Source organism: Amphiura filiformis, chromosome 2 (assembly GCF_039555335.1).
Source record: "Amphiura filiformis chromosome 2, Afil_fr2py, whole genome shotgun sequence".
NCBI classification, from domain to species: Eukaryota; Metazoa; Echinodermata; class Ophiuroidea; order Amphilepidida; family Amphiuridae; genus Amphiura; species Amphiura filiformis.
The window spans coordinates 25,785,650-25,813,469 of NC_092629.1; the positions used below are offsets into that span (position 1 = coordinate 25,785,650).

The 27,820-nt window shown below is 36.1% G+C and overlaps 2 protein-coding genes across 4 annotated transcripts in view; one reads left to right on the forward strand and one right to left on the reverse strand.

Annotated features, from left to right (window-relative positions):
• The window catches only part of LOC140146028 (DNA repair and recombination protein RAD54B-like), a 58,282-nt gene that overhangs the window by 15,523 nt on the left and 14,939 nt on the right, over positions 1–27,820 (reverse strand). For all 3 annotated transcript variants that reach the window (XM_072167765.1, XM_072167768.1, XM_072167767.1), the window contains exons 6-13: positions 27,532–27,681; positions 26,114–26,361; positions 23,172–23,219; positions 20,904–20,985; positions 19,852–19,932; positions 17,422–17,571; positions 13,678–13,734; positions 911–965 (exon numbers count right to left, since the gene is read on the reverse strand). In XM_072167765.1, coding sequence (XP_072023866.1) covers positions 911–965; positions 13,678–13,734; positions 17,422–17,571; positions 19,852–19,932; positions 20,904–20,985; positions 23,172–23,219; positions 26,114–26,361; positions 27,532–27,681 — 871 coding nt within the window. The remainder of the gene's footprint in view (positions 1–910; positions 966–13,677; positions 13,735–17,421; positions 17,572–19,851; positions 19,933–20,903; positions 20,986–23,171; positions 23,220–26,113; positions 26,362–27,531; positions 27,682–27,820) is intronic.
• On the forward strand, positions 5,706–9,447 carry LOC140171388 (mitogen-activated protein kinase kinase kinase 20-like). The gene is made up of 3 exons (XM_072194637.1): positions 5,706–5,789; positions 6,170–6,991; positions 9,208–9,447. Exons 2-3 carry the CDS (start codon positions 6,197–6,199, stop codon positions 9,445–9,447), a joined length of 1,035 nt encoding a protein of 344 aa, XP_072050738.1. The 5' UTR covers positions 5,706–5,789; positions 6,170–6,196.

Genomic DNA, 27,820 nt, shown 5'->3' on the forward strand with positions numbered 1-27,820 from the left:
TTGGACACAATTAAATACCTCTATGATGTCATTTTATCTATTGCTTAAAAATTATTTTCAAGGTGTAGAATTGAACATTTTTTTCCCCATGATTTTACCAAATTTTTTCTTTGAAATTTTCACATCACATGTTTTGTGGATTTTTGCATATGTCCAGCATTCCACTGGTCTATTTTGACTTTATCATGGGGTATATAGCAGTTCTTGGAATCACAACAATCAATAAAAATAAAAATAATATGATTTAAATCAAATAAATCGATTTGTTAATTTTTTAAAAATTAAATAAAACACCAACCCTGCTGCCATGTAATGCTGTATGTGATACAATCTGGTCCAGGGGGCCAAAGATAAATTTGAAATTAAGATTAAGGCAAATGGAGTAAAAAACAATAAAATACATAAGAAAATAGACATCACAGAACTTAATCAAAGTATGCTAGACATTTGGTGTTTTCAGTATGATAGCCTAATGTTTGACTATAAGGTAAGGCCTACAAAAAATTGTTTGATTGGCGTAACATAAAAAAAATTAGGGTAGGTTGGTCGGCGATTTAAAAAAAAATTTACACACATTTTAAGCTGTAAATTGCATATGATAAAGGCCTTGGAACCTTTTGTTTCTTTTTTTGTTTCTTTTTTTTTCAATTTTTCAATTTTTCTGCAAAAAAATATTTAAAAAAAGTGTAGGGTCGGGCCTATTTTTAGGGTCGGTCGGGTTATGCCAATCAAACAATTTTTTTAGGTCTAATGATTAGAGGAACTCAATTTTTCAAAATGCCTCCTTTGGCCCCCATGGAGTAGATCGTGCCACATGACATATGATATAATAACATGACTACAAGATGTATTGTGAAATAGGACATACAATTTTGAACAAAATATCATTAAACTGTCAAGGCATACATACCTAATACTCCAGGGTTACAGAATTCCACAATTGCAAAAAACTCTTGCAAGTCATTCTGTAAATAAATATCAACAGAAAGAAGAAAATATAATACATTGACAATTACACTTCCCACAATGCATTTCTTCCATTTCAATTTTCTGTACTGATTTGCTATCTAGTACAACATAGGTCAATAGTGACAAAAAGTACCTTAATGAACATAGCACATCCAGATCTTGCAAAACATGTCTATTCTAAACTTGAAAACAAAGGGAACCTGTACAAAGAGTTTCATATGATGTAATGAGGTGATACATCATGTTGCAAAGGATTCTGGGAAGGGTACAATATCTTCTCTGGGTTACCATAGAGTGAGATACACCATTTTGAAATAATGAGTGATTCTAGTTGAAATCCATACACCCCCTATGGAAGACATGATCTTAATCTTCCACACAAGGAGTGTGGATTTCAAATGGGGTTACATGGGTGCCCTTTTCAGTTTCTATTGTCATTTCTCTCATGAATCAGTACTTTACCTACACTCTGCTTTTTCAATAACAGCTTCATATTTATTGAGTAGCATGGCATAACCTTTCACGCACCGTGTCCTCATATGAGGACGGATAATAAATGCACTATGAAAAATGTATTAATACCCCCTCATCGATGTGCAATGTTGCATTACAATGTCAAGATAGGGCAGTATACACTCTGAGCTTTTATAAATGCCTACAGGCTCTATTTACCCCCAGGCACATTTCTACAATTGGGATTTTACAGCCATGCACTATTCTTTATGATCCCTGGATTCGGCCAAATTTTTTAACTGTTTTATGACGTAGGAAAGTGACTACAATTTTTTATTAGTATTTATAAATGTTATAGAACATAATGGAAACAACTATATTGTAACAAATATTTTAGAATACTTGAAAATAGTGAAAAAACATATGTCCTCAAATGAGGACACTGCGCCATTGTGGTGTCTTACTATAGCGCCCTCCCATCCTCATAAGAGGACACTGTGCATTTACAGATGTAACATTTACCATGGTGGTATAGGAAAATACATACATGTAGAATGAAATAGGCCTACTACAGAGTGAATGTAATAATAATTGTATTTCAACTTGAGTTGTTGAACACTAATTAGGCTAGGAATAACATCTAGTTGCATTTAAATTCTAATTTACAAGTTGCAATTCATGAAATCTAATTCACAAGTTGTAATTCGTAAACTTTAATGCATTTGCATGCATGTACATAACATGGCTGCAGACAAGTCACTTGTTTCTGTTTTTTTGCCTGAATTCCTTATTTTGTAAAGTCCAATAATATTTCTACATCATTTTTAGCCCCAGTTATTTACATTTTACCCCAATTTCTCTATTATTTCACAAAATGACTTAAATCTTTAAGGCCACGCGTTTTGAACTCGCCACCCAAAAATGGTGGTTTTGTTACGCTTTTCCAAATCAAGACTCGTTCAAATTGTTATATCTCTGCTTAATCAAAAGGTATTGTAGTGTGTTTGGTGTCATTTTGTAGCTAAATGTGTGACCTAACAGACCTCCAAAGGAGAATTGTTTATCAGCTAAGATAGTGGAGTTATAATTTTTTGAGTTCAGAATGGCCGAGGTGGTTGTTGTGGCGGTGGCGGTTGTGGCGGTGGCGGTATGTACAAAGTCTATGAGAAATATAGATTTTGTGTGTGCACGTTCAATCAACTGATCATATCTTTGCATCCATATGGGCTACAGGCATGGTTAAGAGCTCTTGTGAAAGGTTATTAATTATGCTAATTGTTTTTAATCATTTTGAACTCTTTATGATTGGTTTAGTCTATAAAATACAAACTTTTACGTACAAAACAACCCGTTTTCATATTAAACACTGTAGTAAGCAATGCGGATGTCTTCAAAATCTAAAAGTTGCTGTAAATATTTAATTACTTAACCTATCATAGTCAAAGTATACATTTTCTGAGAGGAAATTTGATGAGGAATCTAAATATGTACTTACTTTTTCTGTATGGGTTAGGGGTAAAATGTTTCAGTTCAAAATATGTTGAATTTAAAAAAAATTTGAACATATTTTGGGACACCCTGTATTCTGAGATTACCAAACATCTGTGATTTTTTTTCTTCCCCAGTCAGTAGGATCCCCCTAACCTCTAACCAAATCAATGTTGTTTACTTTCAGTTTATAACTGCAAGTTAGTAATAAGCAATGCATTAAGTGAACCATTTTTTATTTGGAATTTTTTTATTCCACCCTGTATAACTTCAAGGTCACCCTGTACAATGAGTTGAAATGTGTATATTTGAATTGCTTATGCCTTCAGCTTTTCAAAAATGTATACTTTTGCTAGTTTAGGGTTGATAGTTGTGTAGATATTCTAATTTGAAACTTGATTGGTGTAAAAATTCATAATATTTGTGATGTAACGCTAAGGGTGGCGAGTTCAAAACACACGGCCTTAAGTTTTTCTATGTAGATGTAGCATGTAAATATTGACGTGCTTGTTGCGCAGTGTCCTCATATGAGGACATGTGCATAATTAATTAATGGAACACCGCCCAAAAAAATTGACACTGGGTATGTTCTTGTAATCCCTTTAGATGTAAAATAACACAATATAAAAATGTTTGTGAATTTAAAACTTAATTTGTGCATGAAAGGGTTAATTTTACCAATACATGTGGGGGAGAGCATGAGGGGCATATCCCCTCCCAAAAAATTCCTTTGTATATAATATATATATGCAATCAATCCACTGCTACTACATTAGAACTCGGATGGGGGGGGGGGCAGAATGGGGCACTCAATACTACGATTTGCAACATGTGCAGTCCCAAAGACCCCTGGCTTTTGCTTGTTTTCCCCAAAGACCTAATATTTTTTGTTTTCCTCCAAAGACCCTCTATTCCCCAAAGACCCCATATTTTTTATGTTTTCACAAAAAGATCCCCTTCCACTCAAGACCTGCAATTTGTATTATATCACAAATTTCAAAAATAATAATGTGCACACCTGGATGACTTTATTATGTTGTCAAGTAAACCAGGTTATTGTCAAACAACTAGGCTATTCCAGTTGAAATCCATACAACCCTATATGGAAGACATGACCTTAATCTCCCACACAGGGTAGAAAACTAGCGAGGGTATGGATTTCAATTGGAATAGCCCAATTGTTTGACAATATCCTGACAGTGTATGTTATTGTTTCCTGGTTTACACACATCCAACTTTTAATAGTGCGATAAAATTCACCCAGTGAAGTCTGAACTTAATTGAAGGAAGTAAAGCGCTTCAGACTCAGAGTATTATCGTACAATATTGTATGTACAATATATGCGTTATTTAATCTATTGCCATTCTATTTCCAGTAATGTTTAAGTTCTAACGAATGTTTGATGACGAAAAATCGATAATATGTTACATACAATATCTAGCAAAAATATATTATCGATTTTACGTCATCAAACATTCGATAGAACTTAAACAGTACTGGAAATAGAATAACAATAGATTAAATAACGCATACATATTGTACATACAATATTGTACGCATAATAAAAAGTCTGTATACTGCTTAAGACCAACAGTGAATATGAACTTACTCAACTGTGAATTAACAGAAAGATCAACAAACCGTGCAATGTTTCCTAAATATAACTATAAATAAACATTTGGGGATTTTATCATCAGGTGGTATATGAAATCACCTGACTTGTGACAAATAGTCAGGGGCCAGGGTTGCAAATTTAGAGGGAGACCAACACAGAGAGCCACAGAAGGTTTGAGAGTGGTGGTTGGTCAATTTGGAGGTGCTGATTCCAAATCTTTTATGTTCACTTTCATAAGAGTGGTTAAAAGCCCTCAAATATGACATCAAAGGGTAACACAGCTGCTATGAATCCAGTTTCAAAGTTGGTGGAAAAACCATATGAAAGTATTCCTTTCATCCTAAAGAATCAGAATAAGTATAGTTTGACCTACTAGCAATGTACCATTCTGAAGTTATAAGCAAAAAAGTCAAATTTTAGGGTCTACAGTGGTCAAAAACTGATGGAAGTTTTCTGATTGCTACCAAACTTGTCTCAAATTGCATGTCATGTAAAAGTAAGTAAAAAGTAAGCAAAAGTAAGTCAGAAAAGGAATAGTTTGCAATGTCTAGAATGCTTCAGGGATTACTGAAAAATATGGCAAAAAAAGTCCAAGGTCAACTCCCATACCACCCTATAGACCATGACCTGTTATGACTCCTAGGTAGGACGGAATTTAAGAAGTGCAATCTATTATTTCTTTGAGTAAATGTCACATGACAAACATTTTCATTGCAATTGGAGCACTTTTCAGTTTCTGACCCTAAAATGTTGAACTTGACCCTAAAATTTTGAACTTGAAGTTATTGCTTATAACTTGAGAATGGTACATTGCAAGTAGGTCAAACTATTCTTTTCCTGAATCCTTAGGATGAGATGAATTATGTAGTATGGTTTTTAACGAAAATTTATCAACTTTGAAATTTGACGACTTTTGACCACTTTTATGAAAGTACACATAAACTATTTGGAATTAGCACCTCCAAATGAACCCCATGAGAACTACCTGCCGATTGGTCAAAAAGAAGTTTTCAGTATCAGTCGGACCAATCAGCAACATTGTTAGAATAATTTCACCACGCAAAAAAATTGGGGTGAATTATTTGCAAAGCTCCATTCTGATTGGTGATTAAAGTAAAGATATCATGTAATTGAGCAATCAGAGGCAATGTTAGATCCCCAGGTAGTGCTCATGCTCTACTAAAAGATTTACACTTACCCAGCAGCCATTATTTTGATATGGTGCAGACTTGACATGGATATGCTGTCATTCCTGTTTTTAAGGTAAATTTAAGCATACTCTGCAAGCGTATTTTAACATCATTCATTAAAAAATAGTTTGTTATGATCTAAAAGTAGCTAGCATCATATAATAGTTGTGGGCCAATACTAAACTAGAAAGGTGAGTGTGCTAAGATATGGTATTTGGTTGTGTGCCGCCTCAGGTTTAATTGTTACACTTTGGGTTGGTAAACTGTTCATTCTTTCTTATTAAATATATTCAGTTTCCTCTTGTAGTGAGCAATCATTCCCCATTGTGTTTGTTTGTTCTTGTGCAGGATGCGTTTCCCCATATTACTTACTTTACATATGGTATTTCAGTTTTAAATATTATAAGTTTAATAACTTATAATATTTTCCCTCTTTATTTGTATTTTAAACAGGTAACATACACTTAAATGTAAACCAAGATGGCTACATCTATGTCTACATCTTTGCCAACCAATGTACCAAAAATTAAGAAAGATGAGCTCCAACTAGTCAAGCAAATCGGAAGTGGTGGATTCGGGGCTGTATTCCAAATGAAATGGAAGGGGCCTCGAGGAGAAATACAAGTAGCGGCTAAACGGCTTAATGATCCCGATTCCCATGAAATAAACATCCTGGCTAGTCTGGATCATGCAAGCATTGTCAAGTTGCTTGGCTTTGTAGATGAAGCAATGGAGTTTATGTTGATTTTGGAGCTGTGTGAAGGTGGCTCACTACGGAGCTATTTGGATGAACATGGGGGTTTATCTACAAATGTGGTTATGTTTGTAGATTGGGCGAAGCAGGCAGCAATACCGATAAAATACCTTCGGGGGAAGCAGATCGTGCATAAAGATGTGAAATCGCCGAACTACTTGATTACCAGAGATAATAAGCTGAAGTTAGCCGATTTTGGACTGGCTAAGAAAATTGAGCACACAATTAGCAATGCTACAGAACGGGCATCTTTTCCCTGGATGGCACCGGAGCTGTTTACTCTCAGCATGCTGTCTCCAAACTATGACATTTTTGCATTAGCTATTGTGATATGGGAGCTGTGGACAGGGCAGTTTCCATTTAAGGGTTTGCAATTTCAAGTTATCGCCTGGCGAGTCTGTCAACTGAAAGAAAGGCTACCAATTCCTGCTGACATGCCCCGACCAATAACAGACTTACTGAGGCAGTGCTGGGAAGAAGACTGGCACAAACGGCCAACAATTGAACACATAATTTCTGTTGTAAGTACCGTACCATACAGATCTGGGTATAGTGTTGATGTCCCAGGGGATGTCTCAAATTTGGTTTGGGTGGGGCTGGGACTCTGGAAAACTACCCAAATTTAAACATTATTATGTTTTGATGAATTCAAGTGTGCAAAAATATTGGATCCAACACATAATAATGATAAAATTGGATGGTTTACACCAATATTTATTGGTCTCGCTATGAGTTTTAAAATATTGGACTCGACTCACGTCTCGTCAATATTTTAAAACTCATAGCTCGATTCAATAAATATGGTCTCAATCAATCCAATTTTATATCAAAATTTGACGAAAAACATACCCAAACTTGTACCAATATTTGGAAAAATTTTCACCAATTTTGTTTAAAAATATATGAAAATTTGAAACTTTTTAGATACAATTCTGAAAAAAACACCCTTTCATAAACCACGTTTACATGAAACTGAGGGCTATCAATAAACCAAAATGGCTGAAAATGCACCCAAATGTAAGCTAAATGACTGAAAATGCACCCTGAATCTGCCCTGTGCCCTCATTTCCACTAAGAACTTGCCTGGGGTATAGACCTACATGTATACATTGACCAGCTAAAATCCTACCCCAATTATTAATGTCCGAAACAAATTTGACATAATTATTAACAGTTTGTTCAAAGAACCAACCCAGGTGTGGTATAAAATATTTCTAGTACTGTTTCCCAATTCCATGGTGTCAAAACAGCCAAAGTCTATCCCAGAATCAGTCTGTCTATCGTATATAAATTGCAGATTCATGTAAAATGCCTCATTTTGTCTTAAATACACAGCTTTCGGCTGAACCACTAGCAGGCTATGTTTGCACATCTATGACAATGACAAAGTACCAAAATCTGAATTTTGATTAATTTATTTACTATTGTCCGGATGAGCAAATCACACAATGAGCCTGAAGTATAGAAATTCCAGATTCATGTAAAAAGTCTCATTTTGTCTTAATACACAGCTTTCAGCTTAACCACTAGCAGTCTACAGGGTGTCCCAGAAAAAATTACCGGGGAAATGAATTTGGACGTAAGTCGAAAAATAGACATCAAAATCCAAACATCGAAACATCAGCGTGTAGTCCATCTTATTCTGCATCTTATACGCCAATTTTACCGGAATCGGTTGACTAATTGCGAAGAAATGAGCGATTACATAACACATGTGTTAAATCACTTCATTCCAAGTTTGCAAGAAAGATCATTCAACACAATTATGCGCACTAGTGGTTAAACTGTCAATGGGCTTCATATTTTGTTCTATGAAATCATTTTCGTTCTTTTTAAACAACCTGTTTCTTGCAAAAATATTTAATTAGGTTTTGTTCAAATTTGAAAACCGGCACGATATTGAAAACGAAAGCTTGCATGTAAGATGATGCTCGGTATTTGTAAATATCTTTTTTCATTAATGTTCATATAAATGTTGCATAAAGAATTACTACATAAAGAAATCCGACTGGCTTAAAAATTTCACACACACATTAATGTTTTCGGAATATTTCCAAGAAATTGTGATTTAAAGTTAAAATCTTTTAAAACTTCAACCTTAATGTTGCGTGGTATCAAAAATCACACGTAAAGCTGTAAGCACTTGATCATTGTCATTCTTGGCTCAAATGTTCTTTGTAAAGTATATTTGCACAAGCTAAAGAATTAAAGTTGGAGAGCTTCCAATAGCAGAAATCAAAGTTTTCTTGGACAAACTGTTAGTCATCTTCAGTGAAAGCATGAATGACATAAAACCGTCGGATCTAAATAGGTAATGTAGACTAAATTTAATGAGATACACAAGCTTTAAGAAGCGGTGAGCGAGTATGAAAAAGCGCCTGTTGATCAAACTTGGAATGAACTGCATTGATGCACGCATTATGCAATCGTTAATTTCACCGGAACCAGTCAAACGAATCAAATAAAATTTTTGTATGTGATGCACAACAAAATAGGCTATGCACTACATTTTGAATTTTTAGATTCTGATGTCTATTTCTCGACTTACGTTCAATTTTATTCACTCGGTAATTTTTTCTGGGACACCCTGTATGTTAGCACATCTATGACACTAACAAAGGTGCCAAAATCTGAATTATGTTAATATTTACGATCCTCCACCGAATGACCAAATCTCTGAACAGGCCTTTAATATTTATGTCAATTTGCCAATCATTGTTATAATTATATACCACAGATTACTACAGACACATATTGGCTACAACAAATCCTAGCTGGTTCCTGGGTGATGACGAAACAGTTTGGTTCAGATAGATCAGGTCAGCTTTCTCATTATATACAAGACATCGCAGTTAACCCTAATGGGGATATCGCAATTGTTGATTGGTCTACAAAGGTCAAAGTATTCAGCAGTGAAAGTGCAGCATGGATACTACACAAGGACTGGAACCAGGGCACTACTACAAATCACTACTAGCTGTGATGGAAGCACTTATTTTGTGACTAATAACACAGATTGTGTACAAATGTACAGCGTTGACTGTAAGTTCAAAGGTCAGTGGGTATCCTCATTTCCACATGCATCCTCTAATACACCACATCTTTGTGGCCTTGCAATAGATGCTAAAGACCATGTGTATGTAGGGGATATCAACTCAATGCATATAAATAAACATAAACAAGAAGGGTCTTATGTGACTAGCATCAAGGTAGACATCCGACCACAGTATCTAGCTGTAACATTACAAGACACAATCATCATCGCTGAGTATCTTCAAACTCCAAAGATATTAAGCAACACAGGACAGGTCTTACACACTCTCGGACATCCAAAAACCAGGATGCTATGGTATTGTAGAGGAGTTTACTGCTATAGGGATACAGTATTCATAACTGATCAAATTATATCCCAGAAACATGAAATACTTTGCTACTCAGTATTAGGTCAATACCTACATTGTATTCCAATCCATGATGCTGACCCCAAGTGTCTGGCAATGACCGCAAATGGTACAAAATTAATTGTAGGTGGTTGGAATACTCGGGATTGTCGCATTTATGCATTGCAAAAGTAGCTCAGCAATGGGCTATTCCAGTTAAAATCCACACTACCCCTGTGGAAGATTTTGGAAATATCTTCCACAGAGGGAGCATGAGTTTCTGATGGCAGCTCCATTTGAAATTTACCCTCCCTCTGTAGAAGATTCAGGTTGAATCTTTCTCAGAGAGTGTATGAAATTCAAATGGGCCAATTTGGGAAAATTTGGGGGAATAATTATTTATAAGGAAACCAGGGACTTTAACATAAAACAGGGAAGTGTTGGATCTTCCCTGCCTGAGCAATAGTGAGTGGTGGTCATAATAACTTCTATATTCCCTTTAAACCATGAGTACTAATTAGATGCAATGGTTCAGTATCCAGACTGTACCATCTAGGAAAGAATTTGATAATGTTTGTAGTGAAGATAGAATAGAACAATTCACAATTAGACTAACAGTTGCATACTGGGTGTGACAAATACTCACCTATATTCAGTTAGGGAAGGGAGGAAACAAGAAAAAATAAAGAAAAGTAAATGTAATGTAGATAGCAACAGCATAAAATTTTCCTTTTTGGGTCCATATTTTTGAACTCCAGTTGGGGTAGAATCTGGGGAAGGATGTGACACAGCGTGGTAGGGTGAGGGAATAATTTAGATTTTCTGGAAGAATAGACACCCCTGGTCCACAAATTACCCATTTTTGGTGAGAAAAGCCCAAACAGGGCAAGGTTAGATGAAAAAAGTCCAGATGAAGATACTTTTAAGTCAAGCTATATTAGTCATCAGTCTAGCTCATAACTTTTATCCAGAAAAGTCTATGAAAGTGAACAATAGGCAAGGATAGTCTAAAGGCCAGGTAAATTCATTGAGATAACAATTATAGTGTAAAGTTAAAGTGGTTGCTACCTTTCTTGCAGACACTGAGTCACCAATGATCCGAGCAAGACTTAAATTATCTTCATCAGGACTTTCCAGGGTTCGTACTAACTTGCGTTTTGCGTGATTTCGAGCATTTTTGTGCATGAAATTTGCCTTTTGATGAAGCAAAGGGGTTTTCATGCGTGCAACTGTTTGTTTTGTTTGTTTGTTTGATTTCTTCTTTTGCCTGGGTTACTCATTCAGTGGATGTTTTAAGGCTACATGCTCTTTTTGGTTGAAATTTTTGGCGGGAAATAATCCCGCCAAAACATTTAAGTAATCTTTTCCCACAACTAAATATCATAGTCAGGAAATTAATGATGCATCTGGTAGCTTAGATCATAACTTTCATTGCACTTAGTTGCAATTATCCCAGAAAATTCTTGATTTGTTTTTACAGAGTCTTGAATTGTCGATAAAAAAAAAAAAAAAACATCACTCGGTGTATTTTGAAACTCGAGTCATTAACTCTTCTCAAATTAGCCCCAAATCATAATTTATTATATGCATGTGTAGCAAACACCAATGGGAATAATTGGACGTTGTTTATGGAGCCTAAATTTGGTTTGATTTTATTTCACAATAATTCTAAGGTGAGAAGTTTGACCTGACATTTACTTTTTGGATTTCAAATTTAAATTTATTGATACACATATTTTGAATAAATAAAGAGTACGCTTACCTTTCTGCAACACTTCCCGGTATCATTAAGCATCTGCTGATAACCAACATTTTAGCTGAAAACAGTCCTTCCTATCATTTTTGAACAAAATATGGTTCAAAAGTCTGTACGCTGCGTGTATAAACTAGCACAGCGAGATAACGAACAGAGCTATTTACGGTGGGGTATCTATTGTAAGCTATTAGGTAGGCCTATAGTATATCTTCCCAAGTGACAAGATGTGTCAAGCAGGGCGGTATATTCAAACGCTATTGTCTGGATCATTGAGTATCGATTGAGCACGTATACATGCAGCACGGATGTGTGTGGTCCTCCCCAGGTTTTGACATAAATTACAAATGCCGTCGTGAATGACCCAGCGTTTTCATTTTATTATTACTAAATTAATCGTTGTTTATCACGAGTGCTAAGAGTTGTACCAGTTCAATTCATCAAAATTAATTTGTATTAAATGAAAAACAAACAGACAAGTAGAGTCATATGTCTTTCTATGACCGTATTCCTACCAAAATCAAAATCAAAATGATTTTCAATACACTAGAAACGTGTTGATATGTATATCTTTGAAAATCGCCGAATGTTAACCACAGTCACCGTGGCACAGCCTAGGCATCTTTAGCATTCAGTGAAATTGGCAGTGGTTCGAACCCCGTGAAAATTTTAGTATTTTTATTCTTTTTACTAATGCGCTGTGCCGTTTTACAAACACGCCCCTGAATGAAACTCATGGGCATGTACCCTTAAGGTATCCTCTGTTCTTCCATGAGGCCCTGTTTTCGTGATTCTTGTCACTTCGATCGCCAATTTTTCGTTACACTTTATACATGATATAATTAGTTACATGAAGTAGGCTCCTTCTAATACTTGTTATTCAGGATCCCTATTCACTTCCATTTTGTGTGATTTCTCCGGGTTTCATAAACAAACTTATTCACAAATGGTCAATCTTCCGTTAAAGTTCAAATTTTGGCAAGTTTGCCTTCCTACGAAAGTGACGAAACATGAATGTAAAATGGTGCCCCATTTAATTAAGTTCCTTTCCTCCGATACTACAATTTCTGTGCACTAAAAATCTGTGATCACCTACTATATCATCATTCCTCCACATCACAGAATGCCAATTACCCACATGTGCGAAATACAACAATAACACATGTATCTGTGAGTTGCGACAATAGTTAGTGCGCCATCTGTTGGCAGATCTATTTTAATATCAGCGATGGCATGACAAGATTTTTATTAAATCTTCTCATGCAAGATTTTTCAGCAGATTTTTCTGATTTACAAAGAAAACCCTTAAAATATGAAGAAAAAAACCTTATTTTTAGAGTTACGGGGGGGGGTTAGGTTTTAAAAACCCTTACTTTCAAACCCTAGCGCGAACCCTGGGACTTTCTGGGACTTCTTCGGCTATCTGGACTTTCCTCACCTATCATATTTCGGTTTGGATTATATCGTTATGAATTCGGCAGACGGCCGAATCCGGATTCGGCTTTTGGTAAATTATTTTTTGGCATGCATTACTTTTGAATTAGAGAACAAGGGATCAATGCTTTACCTATAGAGGGCGGCATATCGATTTTTTAACGGTTATCGTCTTTGACCGTACTGTGAGTCACCGTTAGCTAACCCTATATGCCGCCCTCTTTTGAATACTTATCATCTGATCTCCGTTAAAAAATTGACATGCTGCCCTCTATCATGTACAGCATTGATCCCTTGTTCTCAAATTCAAAAGTAATGCATGCGTAAAATGAATTTACCAAAAGACGAATCCGGATTCGGCCGTCTGCCGAATTCATAACGATATGGAAACCTTGACCTCAATAATATGATCTGAACCCTGATCCCTTTGCAACCCCAGTGTGAACCAAATGAAAGCATCAAAAAAAGCAAAATTATAAATTAATGGTGCTACTTTGCTAGAAATGATAACATTTTCTATTTCTGGACACAAACATAAGAAAAGAGGAGGTAAAATATAAAAATAAATATATAAACAAATAGACAAACAAAGTGACAAAATAAGAAAATGACAATGACTTAAAATATATGATGTACTTACCTGTACTGGAGTACCTGTTAGCAATATCCTTCTCCTGCATGGTAAACCCATGATGAGCTGCAAGAAGGAATATATATATATCTAACATTATACAATGGCATGGCAAACCCATGATGAGCTGCAGGAAGGAATATATATCTAACATTATACAATGGCATGGCAAACCCATGATGAGCTGCAAGAAGGAATATATATATAACATTATACAATGGCATGGCAAACCCATGATGAGCTGCAAGAAGGAATATATATATAACATTATACAATGGCATGGCAAACCCATGATGAGCTGCAAGAAGGAATATATATATAACATTATACAATGGCATGGCAAACCCATGATGAGCTGCAAGAAGGAATATATATATAACATTATACAATGGCATGGCAAACCCATGATGAGCTGCAGGAAGGAATATATATATAACATTATACAATGGCATGGCAAACCCATGATGAGCTGCAAGAAGGAATATATATATAACATTATACAATGGCATGGCAAACCCATGATGAGCTGCAGGAAGGAATATATATCTAACATTATACAATGGCATGGCAAACCCATGATGAGCTGCAAGAAGGAATATATATATAACATTATACAATGGCATGGCAAACCCATGATGAGCTGCAAGAAGGAATATATATATAACATTATACAATGGCATGGCAAACCCATGATGAGCTGCAAGAAGGAATATATATATAACATTATACAATGGCATGGCAAACCCATGATGAGCTGCAAGAAGGAATATATATCTAACATTATACAATGGCATGGCAAACCCATGATGAGCTGCAAGAAGGAATATATATATAACATTATACAATGGCATGGCAAACCCATGATGAGCTGCAAGAAGGAATATATATATAACATTATACAATGGCATGGCAAACCCATGATGAGCTGCAAGAAGGAATATATATATAACATTATACAATGGCATGGCAAACCCATGATGAGCTGCAGGAAGGAATATATATATAACATTATACAATGGCATGGCAAACCCATGATGAGCTGCAAGAAGGAATATATATATAACATTATACAATGGCATGGCAAACCCATGATGAGCTGCAGGAAGGAATATATATCTAACATTATACAATGGCATGGCAAACCCATGATGAGCTGCAAGAAGGAATATATATATAACATTATACAATGGCATGGCAAACCCATGATGAGCTGCAAGAAGGAATATATATATAACATTATACAATGGCATGGCAAACCCATGATGAGCTGCAGGAAGGAATATATATATAACATTATACAATGGCATGGCAAACCCATGATGAGCTGCAGGAAGGAATATATATATAACATTATACAATGGCATGGCAAACCCATGATGAGCTGCAAGAAGGAATATATGTAAATAACATTATACAATGGCATGGCAAACCCATGATGAGCTGCAGGAAGGAATATATATCTAACATTATACAATGGCATGGCAAACCCATGATGAGCTGCAAGAAGGAATATATATATAACATTATACAATGGCATGGCAAACCCATGATGAGCTGCAAGAAGGAATATATATATAACATTATACAATGGCATGGCAAACCCATGATGAGCTGCAAGAAGGAATATATATATAACATTATACAATGGCATGGCAAACCCATGATGAGCTGCAAGAAGGAATATATATCTAACATTATACAATGGCATGGCAAACCCATGATGAGCTGCAGGAAGGAATATATATATAACATTATACAATGGCATGGCAAACCCATGATGAGCTGCAAGAAGGAATATATATATAACATTATACAATGGCATGGCAAACCCATGATGAGCTGCAAGAAGGAATATATATATAACATTATACAATGGCATGGCAAACCCATGATGAGCTGCAAGAAGGAATATATATATAACATTATACAATGGCATGGCAACCCCATGATGAGCTGCAAGAAGGAATATATATCTAACATTATACAATGGCATGGCAAACCCATGATGAGCTGCAGGAAGGAATATATATCTAACATTATACAATGGCATGGCAAACCCATGATGAGCTGCAAGAAGGAATATATATATAACATTATACAATGGCATGGCAAACCCATGATGAGCTGCAAGAAGGAATATATATATAACATTATACAATGGCATGGCAAACCCATGATGAGCTGCAAGAAGGAATATATATATAACATTATACAATGGCATGGCAAACCCATGATGAGCTGCAAGAAGGAATATATATCTAACATTATACAATGGCATGGCAAACCCATGATGAGCTGCAAGAAGGAATATATATCTAACATTATACAATGGCATGGCAAACCCATGATGAGCTGCAGGAAGGAATATATATATAACATTATACAATGGCATGGCAAACCCATGATGAGCTGCAAGAAGGAATATATATATAACATTATATGAAGAGCTTTGTTGCAAAACCCCTTACATCCACTTTTGACTTTTTGAGAAAAACAGCCTTTTTTAATTGTGCAAGTATTACTGGTTTGATTTGATTCAATTTGGGTTTGGATAAAGTGTTGATGAATAGAAACTAAAAGAATAGGTTTAGTACAATTTTGAAGCCTTCCTATTTATTTTATTATATCTTTTATATCGAGCCTTTTGTGGATGTAAGGGCTTTTGCAACAAAACAAATTTACCCCTTTTCTAGAAACCACCTTTGCAATCATATTTGAGCCCATTTGTTTACACTGCTTTATGTATCTTGACTAATGCTTTCAAAATCAAAAAGAAAAATTGAAATATCTCATTTACTTTTTTAATTATGAATTTTTAATTAAATTCAAGAAAATGGCATTTTTTTAGTATTTCCGAAGCTACACCTTTTGTTAATTAAAATGTTTTTTTTTTTCAAAAATAGTGACCCAAAAACAGTTCCCTTTGATTTAAATAGGTAAAGAACATTCCATGCTACTAGTATACATCAACAAATTAAAACAAAACAATTCTATGTTCATTTTATGTTCAGATTTCCGGAAATTTCCTAAGATTTCCCGAACAGGAAATATACCATATCTCCGGAAGGGAAAGTGGTATGAAGGTCAAACAACCACCAAAATGTGTATTTTTACCCACACTATAATGTCATGTCAATAACTCAATTTCAGCCAAAAGTGGATGTAAGGGGTTTTGAAACAAAGCTCTTCGTATACAATGGCATGGCAAACCCATGATGAGCTGTAGGAACATATAAATCTAACATTATACAGTGACATGGCAAACAATTGATATGATGTAGAAAAGAACATAATTCTAATGCTATTATGGTTTCCAATTACCGTATTCATTCCAATAAGCGCCCATGCCTCAATAAGCGCCCACCCAGGGTATTTTCAATTTGCTAAAGGGTACCATCAATGTTAAAGTGACAGATAGACGTCGATATGGTGAAATAGCTGGAGGACTACAAGTCCTGTGTAAACTTGCAATACATTTTCTGCATCAGAATAGCTATTAGAACATCTCAGGACCCTTTTATAACATACATAAATTTGTCTCTAATAAACACCCCTTACACACAAAAATAAGCGCCCTGTGCGCTTATTAGAATGAATACGGTATGTTGTATTGCATAACAATCGGTTCTAATAGTTTGTTTTCAAAACTGTTTCAGAATGTAAAGTGAAGATGTAGACATGTTTTCTTTCATTCTATAGATGATAGCTGTACGCATATAGAAATAACATTTGTTGAATGATAACCGTTCTCACCGATGTCGTTTTGATGTTAGTGTTTTTGAGTCGATGCCCTTCATCACAGATAATCAAGTCAAACTTAATCTTCTCTATCTCTGCAATAGATCTGATAAACATCTCATAACTAATCACCATTACTGGATAGATGGGGCTCCTGGCAAACTCCTGAAACAAACAAAAAAGAACCATAACAAATTAACAGCCAGCATAGTGGTAAGGCAACGAAAAATCCTGTCCAACCACCTGAGATTTTGCGCTTTGGAAATTTTTTTTTTCCTTTCAATTTTGCTAAAATCATGTAAAATCAGCGGTTTGGGGCCATTTTGACAGAAAATATATGAAAACAAAATTCAAAACATTTAAAAATGTTTGCAAAAATCATTAAATTTTTGTCAGATGATATGATTTTAAGGTTATTTTAGCCTCTGGAAAAAATTAAACAAAAAACAAATCCCGACCGACCGACCAACCCTACTTGAATTCCCTGCAAAACTTTTTTGTCACCTAAAGGCCTGTTTTTAGCTGCGGGTAGCAGCTCTATAAGTCACCATGTCTCTCCGTTAGTCCGTCCGTTAGTCCGTCCGTTAGTCCGTCCGTTAGTAACAAACGCTAAAAAATGCCGTTACGTCTACACTGTTTGTCGCATGGCTATGGTACTTGGTGAGGGGAGGGCCTATACCGCCCCATACTGGAAAAGTTTCAGTCCCAAAATTTGGGAAAATGAGGGAAATTGAGGGAAATTAAGGGAAATTGAAGAGAATTTTTTTATTTTTTTTTTTTTTTTTATTTATTTTTTTTTTTTGTTGAAATTTTTTGAATTTTTTCTAAAAGACACCATCACTGCAAAATTGAATTCCTTGTCCCGCAGCGACCCCCGGGGTGGGCACTCACATGTTAAGGTGGTACGGGTATGTGCGGCGCTCAAGGGTCTCTTTTTCAGGCTCTTCGGCAGTTCCTTAAGCCCCACATTTGGATCTGCTCCAGTTCTTTGAGCCTCAAACTCTGAAAATTGTAGCTCTTTAAGCTCAAATTTGGAAATAATTTAGAAATTTTTAGCTCAACAGCCTATAATTTGGCCCTAATTTCAGTTCTTCAAGCCCCTATTTTGCCCGAAAATCAGTTCTTAGTTCGCCAAGTTTGGCACTCCGCGCCGCACACCCCTACCAAAATTTAAGTTGAGTGCCCCCCCGGGCAGCGACCGCTACCGATCCGACGGTACTTGTTTTATTAGTATTTGATATATACAGGCATGAGACAAAAACCTGAAAACCTGAAAATGTACTAGAAATTAGGCAAAAAGCACAAAAAACAGGCTGAAATTAAATAAAGTTGCAAAATTTTTCATAACTGTCTATAGTAAGGAACGTCCATATCATGATTTCAAAAAATCAATATATTGGCCACTCAATACCACTGAATATTGATAAATCAATTTTCCTACAAAATTTTACTCATATATTTCTACATTGTCTACACATGATAGCCATCTATATTAGTTTATCCCTCAGTATTTTCATTCCTTGCTGGCATGGAAAGCCTTTCTCATTGGGACCCCAGTAATAACAATTGCTAAATTTCAGTCCTTCTTTCCTGATTTTTCTATACTTTTTGCCAACAACGACAACTTGGATATATCAATTTTCTTCAGAAAGTGATATCAATATTATTGGATACTGCAGTTGATTATTATCAATATAACAACGGTCCTTAACCCCATGAGAACTACCTGCCTGTTGGTCAAAAAGAATTTTTCATTATCAATTGGACCAATCAGCAATATATTGTTAGAATAATTTCACCACACAAAAAAATTGGGGTGAATTATTTACAAAGCTCCATTCTGATTGGTGATTAAAATGAAGATATTATGTAATTGACCAATCAGAGGCAATGTTAGATCGGCAGGTAGTGCTCAGGGGTTAATCTATAGTACCCACAGAATTAAAAGCAGAGAACCAGGATCTTGCCGACGGTACATGAAAATGAACGAAAACGATTCTGCTTGATAATAATACGCATTGCGTCGCTCCGAAGATGCAGTCAGTACATGCGCCATGATGCGTTTCTATTATCACGCACATGCAACGATTAATTTTCCGGAAACACAAAGCATGTATCAAGATGGCGGTTGAGTCCTGGTTCTCAACTTTTCATTTTGCGATTGTACCACAAAAAGCGCCCCTCAAATAAGCGACTTTGGAGCTTGTGCCGAAAAACATTCATTTTAGCCTATTTTCTGTGAATTTTACAAAAATATTAAACCATCATTTTGACGACAAAATGCACAGAAAATAGTGAAATTCAAACAGGGTTACTGAATGGGTGACTTCATTTGAAATCTACACACCCTGTGTGGGAGATTAATGTCATGTCTTTCATAGGGGGTGTAAGGATTTCAACTGAAATAGCCCTTTTTGTCAATTTGAAAACAAGGTTAGCACTTACGTCTACTTTCTTATCGGTGCCAACGTCAAATGCTCTGATTCGCTCATTTCCCAACCACTTACGAAACTCACCGCACCAGTTCTGTAGTATAAAATTAAATGATAGGTGGTTCAGCTTTATTTTCAGCAATAATATGCGATTTCAATAAACAGATTCTTATTTGTTTTGCACAAAATGATAGTTTTCATTGATCACAATAGTCCGCTTTTAATTTTGAGCCAACAAACGAGGCAAAACAAAGTCTTAACTCCTTGGATAATCAGCTAACTAGCCTTATGCTGATTTCATACTTTCTGCCGCTTGCCGCTGAGCGGTGTGACGCTTCATCATGCCGCTTGAACTTGTCTGCAAGCGGAGCGGCACACCGCTGAGCGGTGATGTCTTGCCGCTCAGCACCACTTCAAAATCGTATTTTGTTCTCATACGTCAGAGCGACACCGCTCCAAGTTGACTTGAATTCAACTCCCAGCGATGCTGGCGCGACTGCGCAGTGAAGTAAAATAATATTCAGAGCGGCAAAGCGGCAAGCGGCAGTAAAGTATGAAACCAGCATTAGTGGCTTTATTTGTTATCACCCACATCCCCTTACCCTGGTATCAGAGAAGATATCTTACCTTTCCCAGAATCCTTTGCAACATGATCAGTGCATCAACTGGCTAAACATGGGTCGATAGTTAAGAACTTAACATATTTTTGCATGATCTGGATGTGCTTTTGTTCATTTAGGTACTTTTTATCACTATCAACCCCTGTTGCACTAGATAGCAATAAGCAATCAGTACAGAAAATTGAAATGGAAGAAATTCATTGTGGGAAGTGTCAGATATCTTCTTTGCCCTGGCAAAATCGAAATGTAGAATTCAGAAAAAAAAGTAATAAAAAACTTTTTCAAACAGTGTAATTTTGAGATAAAGTATTCAGGGAACCCCATTTGAAATTCACAAATTTTGGACAGGCAGAAAATGACGGGCACTTGTCAAAACATAGCTAAGACCCTAGCTATCCCCCTTGGCTGATGGAACTCATTTAAAATTGTCTGTCCTTTCACATACCTTGACTAAACTACCAGGTGTGATGACAATAACTCTCTTTACTTGAGGTCTTCCTCCATAGGGTCCTTGTTTGTATAATGTCCTGGAATAAATCATTGTATATTCAGGTGAAATGTACATGTCAAATTATGTGATTACATCAGAACCGCCTCAGAATTGCCCTATGTGTAATGCTTTATAGTAAACTGGCAATATTGGTTTGTCACATAATGGGCTATTCCATTTAAAATCCACACTCCCCCTATGAAAGATTTTGGAAATATCTTCCACAGAGGGAGTATGAATTTCAAATGGGATGAAAACATTAGCAGCTCCATTTGAAACTTGCTTTCCCTCGGGGGAAGACCGAGGTTGAATCTTTCACAGAGAGTGTGTGTAATTCAGATGGAGCTGTCTAATGTGCTCGTTCCATATGAAATTTGTACTCCCCCTGTGGCGGATATTTCCAAAATCTTCTGCAGGGGTAGTGTGGATTTTAAATGGAATAGCCCAATACTTACCAAAACTGAGTACCTCCGGCATTTAACAATAAAAGCCAGATAACAAATGACAAACTGTGTCTAAGCTTTAGCGTTACTAAGCTTTGTGCGCGTAACTCAAAACCATGTATTATCACCACAACACACTACTTGCGCAATGCCAACAAGCATACACTTAAATCCAAGCTTACCGGTGGTGCACTATTTTGCCCACCATGTGTGACACACAAACATGCCAGAGTCGGTTCTCATTAGGTCTAATTGACCTTTTCAAATCAAGATCGGAAAATTTTGTTTGAGCCTGGTCCCATCAGGACCCAAGCGTGACTCCACACGGAGCGACCGTTGAAACAAACAAACAAACAAACCGCAGTATTTATTCAGTAAGCTAGGGGGTCAAATTGGTGCACAATGGATCAAGCGGAATCACATACCCTTTTGACTGAAAATACAACGTATTTAGCCAAAATCAACATGAGTCATCACAGAGAAATATTTTCTAAAGGTATTCAACTAACGCTTCCACTATTTGGCACTTCACAATGTGACAGTAAAAGAAAGAAAAATGCAAATTTTTGTCGTCTGCGGCACATTTGATTTTGTCTTCGCAATATAAATATCAATATCTTGCATACCAATGCTTGACCGTGTCTTTCACACAAGCTTACCGCATTATTTATTCAGTAAGCTAGGGGGTCAAATTGGTGCACAATGAATCAAGCGGAATCACATACCCTTTTGACTGAAAATATAACTTATTTAGCCAAAACCAACATGAGTCATCACAGAGAAATATTTTCTAAAGGTATTGAACTAACACTTCCACTATTTGGCACTTCACAATGTGACAGTAAAAGAAAAATGCAAATGTTTGTCATCTGCGGTACATTTGATTTGGTCTTCGCAATATAAATATCAATCTCTTACATACACGCTTGACCGTGTCTTTCACACTGATTTGTGTTCAGGACGTAATAGTTGCGCTTTTGCGTTGATGATCTGGAATTGTAAACGGGTCATCCATAAAAACTTCGGAAAACTTCGATTTGAAAAAATCTATTGAATTGTGTGACACCCAAACATGGCACTTGGGACCAGTTTCTCGAAGCATGGCTTGTGGTCAGGCTTCTTAGCGAAGCCAGTAGGCTTAAGTTCAATTAGTCTACTGGCCCTTAACATCACAGATATGAATATATTTTATTTCGAGCATTGTCTTGTGACATCTCGCAAGAAGTATCACAAATGATTAATTCAAGTTTGATATTTTGTCTACTTTATTTATCACGCACAATATAGACCATACAGGTCAACTATATCATCCTTAACATTGGTCTACTTTTCGGCGTAGTGGTAAAAGCCAAACAGTTCCTGCTGATTACAAGCTGATCAAACTATAGTAAGATAGAACCGTATCCACATTGGTAGGGCTGGCCAACTGGCTTAGGAAGCCTGACCACTAGCCAAGCTTTAAGATATCGGACCTTTGGGTCTAATGTCTCTAGGGTGTGTGACATGCAAACATGACCGATTTGGTTCTCAAAATGATTTGTTGCAACATACAACTTATACCATCACTTGTTGATTCAGAACAAGTGATATCCATGAGAGCTACCTGCTGATTGGCCAAAAAGTAGTTTTAATTATCAATTGGCCCAATCAGCAACAATGTAAATAATTTCAACATGCAAAAAAAATTGGGGAGAATTATTTACAAAGCTCATTTAATTGACCAATCAGAGGCAATGTTAGATCAGCAGGTAGTGCTCACGGGGTTAATATATTTACTTACCATATCAAAGTGATGCACTGCAGAGTCTTGCCTAGTCCCATGTCATCCCTGTCATGATGTAAAAAAATGGATTTTAAGCTTTGTATCATATTGTATTGCATCTGTCCTCTTAATTTTGGTCCAAACAGATGAGGCAATACAAAGACAATCGCTATTTAATACAAGCGCATACGTCGCCAATGCGAGCCACTCCTTCGAATGTCGGGTCGGTTTTTTTGATATGTCACGACCACGACCACCTGCACGTACTGTGTTATGATTTTTTTGGATTTGTGAAATCTTTATTGAGGGATTTAAACTACTTCAGTGGCAAGCACTGCTTTCCAAGCAGGCCCTCATACAATGATATATGCAACATTTTTACAGAATATATACAAAATAACATGATATTTAGTAATTTATACAAAAACATCAATAATAAGTGTGAAAGAAAATAAATATACCTCAAATACATGAATGATATAAATCTTAAAATACATACAATATAAATAAATGATTATAATTCAGCAATAGTAATGATGCTTGTCTTGAATTGATGCAAAGACATAGTTTCAAGGTTTACACGACATGATGGTGGCAAATTGTTCCATAAGTTTGCAGCTCTTACAATAAATGTACGTTTACCACTGTTAGAATAATATTTAGGCACGATCAATGTGTTTGAAGAATGACTCCTTGTAATGTGATCATGAGCATTATGAACAAAGTCAAATTGATTACATAAATATTCAGGACACATATTTTTGATACATTTAAAGGTAAGAAAAATCATGTGATTAGACCATCTATCAGAAAGTTTAATCCAATTTAAAGAACTTAACATTTCATCTACTGGTGTTCTGATATCAGCAAAGAGAATTGTTCTAGCTAATCTGTTGTGAAGTACTTGAAGCTGATATTGATTGGTTGTAGAACAATTAGACCAAACACTGCTGGCATAGTCGAAATGTGGAATTACAAGAGCATTAGAGAGCATAACTAAGGTTTTATGAGGAAGGAAATACTTTGCACGTTTTACAACACCAATTCTCTTGGAAACATTTCCAGATACATAATCAATGTGTGATGACCAAGACATATTAGTTTTATTACTATCAAACTTCATACCAAGATATTTGAAAACATCAACTCTTTCAATAATTTTGTCATCAAATGTAAGAGTTATGTCATTGTAATGATTAAGTGTATGATTAGTTCAAAAAATCATAAACTTTGTTTTGTCAGTATTTAATGTGAGCTTATTAGCTTTAAACCAGTTAGCTACAGTTTTTAGGTTATATTCAAGTTGCATTTGTAAGTCATCAGCATTTTTTGCTTTACACATAAGAGCAGTGTCATCTGCATACATTACTGTCTTACAAGTTACAACATCAGGTAAACAATTAACAAAAATAATAAATAGCAGAGGACCTAAGATTGAGCCTTGAGGAATTCCAGTATTATAAGTTTTGAAATCTGACAGAAAAGAATTAACATGCACAGCTTGAGCCCTATTACTTAGGTATGATTTAAACCAACCAAGTTCATTACCCTTAATACCATATTCAGCAAGTTTATTAATTAAAATTTCATGATTTACTGTATCAAAAGCCTTTTTTAAATCCAAAAATATAACTCCTGTTGCAAAACCATTGTCCATATGTGACCCCTCGGCACAACTGAGCCCTGAAGTCGCCAATCATCATATTTGAGATATTCAACCAAAATATTCTGCTTGAAATTAGCTTTAAAATGATGTATATCATGTCTATAGTACTTGACATTTAAGTAGTGAAAAATCAATAAAACAGTCAATAAATCCTTTGTTTCCTATTGTTTATTGTTAAGTTCGATGGAGCATATCTCAATAGTGGCACTGGCGACATCCGGGCTCAGTTGTGCCGAGGGTCACATATTATTAAGAATATAATCTTGGACATCTAGTAAAGTTGTTGTTGTGGAATGATTGGATCTAAAACCAGATTGAGAATCAGAAAGGATATTTCTACTACAAAGATAATCATATAATTGGTTATGAACAGTTCTTTCAATAATCTTCGAAATAATAAGATAAGACAGATATTGGCCTGTAATTGTTTACATTATTCTTATCACCAGATTTAAAAATTGGAGTAACTTTGGCTTTCTTCCACTCATTAGGAAATTTAGAACTGTTTAAAGAAATATTACAAATATGAGCAAGTGCTTTTGACACATATGAGCATTGTGTACATGTTTAACTAATATTTCCATCGTGATAATAAACCTTCTTGTTCAGACAATTTATTCAAAATCTTGGATTTTAACAAAACTATGAGGGTGCAATTTACTTTCAAAACACAGACCTATGACAATATCTATAGGCCCTGGTTCAAGGGAGATAGTGCTACCAGTCAGGGGGGCATAATATTGTTGTGTTTTTGGTTTTGGTACCAGTCAGTGGGCAAAATTTCATTGTGTTTTTTTAAAGGTCTATACCTAGGGGTCATAAATTGCTATGATAGCCATTCCAGTATGGCAGCTTAGTGATAGAAATCCAAGATGGTGTCTAAAATGGCCGCCGTTTTGACCTCGTAGCCTAGGGATGCCATCAACCCATTTAAAGTCCAATCTCATAAACGGCGGCCCCTTTTGGACATCATTTTGGATTTCTATCACTAAGCTGCCATACTGGAATGGCTATCATAGCAATTTATGACCCCTAGGTATAGACCTTTAAAAAAACACAATGAAATTTTGCCCACTGACTGGTACCAAAACCTTGAATTTCAGGTGAGGGCCCATGAACTACTATAATAAAAATATGAAAAAGTGAATCCTGAAAACTTACACTAGAACAGTGTTGTCGCCAGCTAAAGTCTGCATCCCCATCATACATTCGTACAAAAACTGCACCCTTTTTTCTGATGAGGGCACAGTTTACTTCTACAATTGCTGGGGAAAAGTGAACTTTGCGTACTTACGCTAAAATAGCACCGTTGCCAGCAAAAGCCCGCATCCCCATTATGCACTCGTACAAAAACTGCACCCCTTCTCTCTGATGAGGGCGCAATTTACTTGCAAGATATGGATCGACGACAACATCTACAATTGTCTGCGTATTGTGGTTGTTCTCCCATTGGTGTGTCGCATTAGGACGAGGCATGACGAGGGCGCCGGGCACTGTGAGGTCAAAGAGTGGCTTGGAGACTGGACGATCAACTGACAGCTTCTGTATATTTCAGAAAGAAGAAAATTAATAGAATTTGGAAAATAATAGTGGTTGTGATCACTAAGCCCCACAAAAAATATCTTACACTAAAGTTTGTTCGGCTTATAATAGCTATAGGCCAAAATCATTCGGTTTTTGTTACTACATGCATCGAAAAGGTGCGCCAGTCACGTATAATGCAAGGCGCACTTGCATATGTGCTGTGCTTAACTGCTTGCATGCCATTCTTTACCAATACACGCTGTTACGAGTCTTATTTTTTTGGCCTAATATAAGCCAAACAAACTTTAGCCTTAGTTTGAGGTGTTAGGGTGCTGGATTATAGTTTCTTTTTTTCTTTTTGCTACTTGATTTATTTTTATTCTGATCTCTGTAAGTTTTGTCCACCTACCTCTCCTGTAAGTATATCGAATCGCTAGCAGCCCTGCTTGCTAACTTGGTTGTTATGGTTTAGAAAAGCAGGGATTTCTGAACACATCACAAGAAATAAGTCCCCTCTGAAAATTTCATCATAACATCGTAAAGTAAAACTTCGTACGGTACCAATAAAACTTACTTAGAAATAGTTATATGATTGTTTACTAAGTGTTGTGTGAAAACAATTTTAAGATGTCCATGACTTCATGGCTGAATGAACCCAAATAAAAGACAAAAACTGCCCTTTCCAAAAGTCACAAAGTAGGCCCATGCTTGTTAACTGCAAGGCATATTGGGACAAGGAATGAAACTGGCCATCTTGCAACTCACTGTACTGAACTCTGCACCAAGGGGATTTGGAATGATCAAGAATCGATACACATTACAGTAAATGTTCACTTGGTGAGGATTTTAAACTGCACTCAACCACATGGGTTTTTCCATTAGTAACAAGCCATGAATCAACTTTTGTGACAAGCATAGGCCTACTTTGTGACTTTTGAAAAGGGCAGTTCTTGCCTTCAATTTGGGCTCATTCAGCCCTGAAGTCATGGAAATCTCTCATTTTCACCCAACACTTGGTAAACAGCCATATAATTATTTCAAAGTTAGTTTTATTGGTACAAAACGAATGTTATGAGGGGGACTTATTTCTTGTGCTGTGTTTATGACAACCAAGTCAGCAGGGCCGCCAGCCATTCGATATACGATTAGTGAACCTTATGTTAGAGAGTAGTTCCCTACACTCCGTACTTCTCTAGCGTGAGTCCCTTTCTGTGGATTCAGGAATGGCTTGGATATTACTGGCTGATATGTTGCACTAGATGAGGTACAGACAGATGTGGAAACAGCTTGGAAACATTTGCCAGACGAAAACTCTGCTTCTGATATCTCACCCATCACCTGAGGGCAATCAAAGAGGAAGACATATTAACCCCATGAGAACTACCTGCCGATTGGCCAAAAAGAAGTTTTCATTATCAAATGGACCAATCAGCAACATTGTTAGAATAATTTCACCACACAAAAAAATTGGGGTGAA

Coding starts and splice junctions, on each gene's coding strand:
- LOC140171388 (XM_072194637.1), top strand. CDS start 6,197: ATGGCTACATCTATGTCTACATCTTTGCCAACCAATGTACCAAAAATT. Junction 6,992..9,207: donor TTGAACACATAATTTCTGTT/GTAAGTACCGTA, acceptor TATATACCACAG/ATTACTACAGACACATATTG.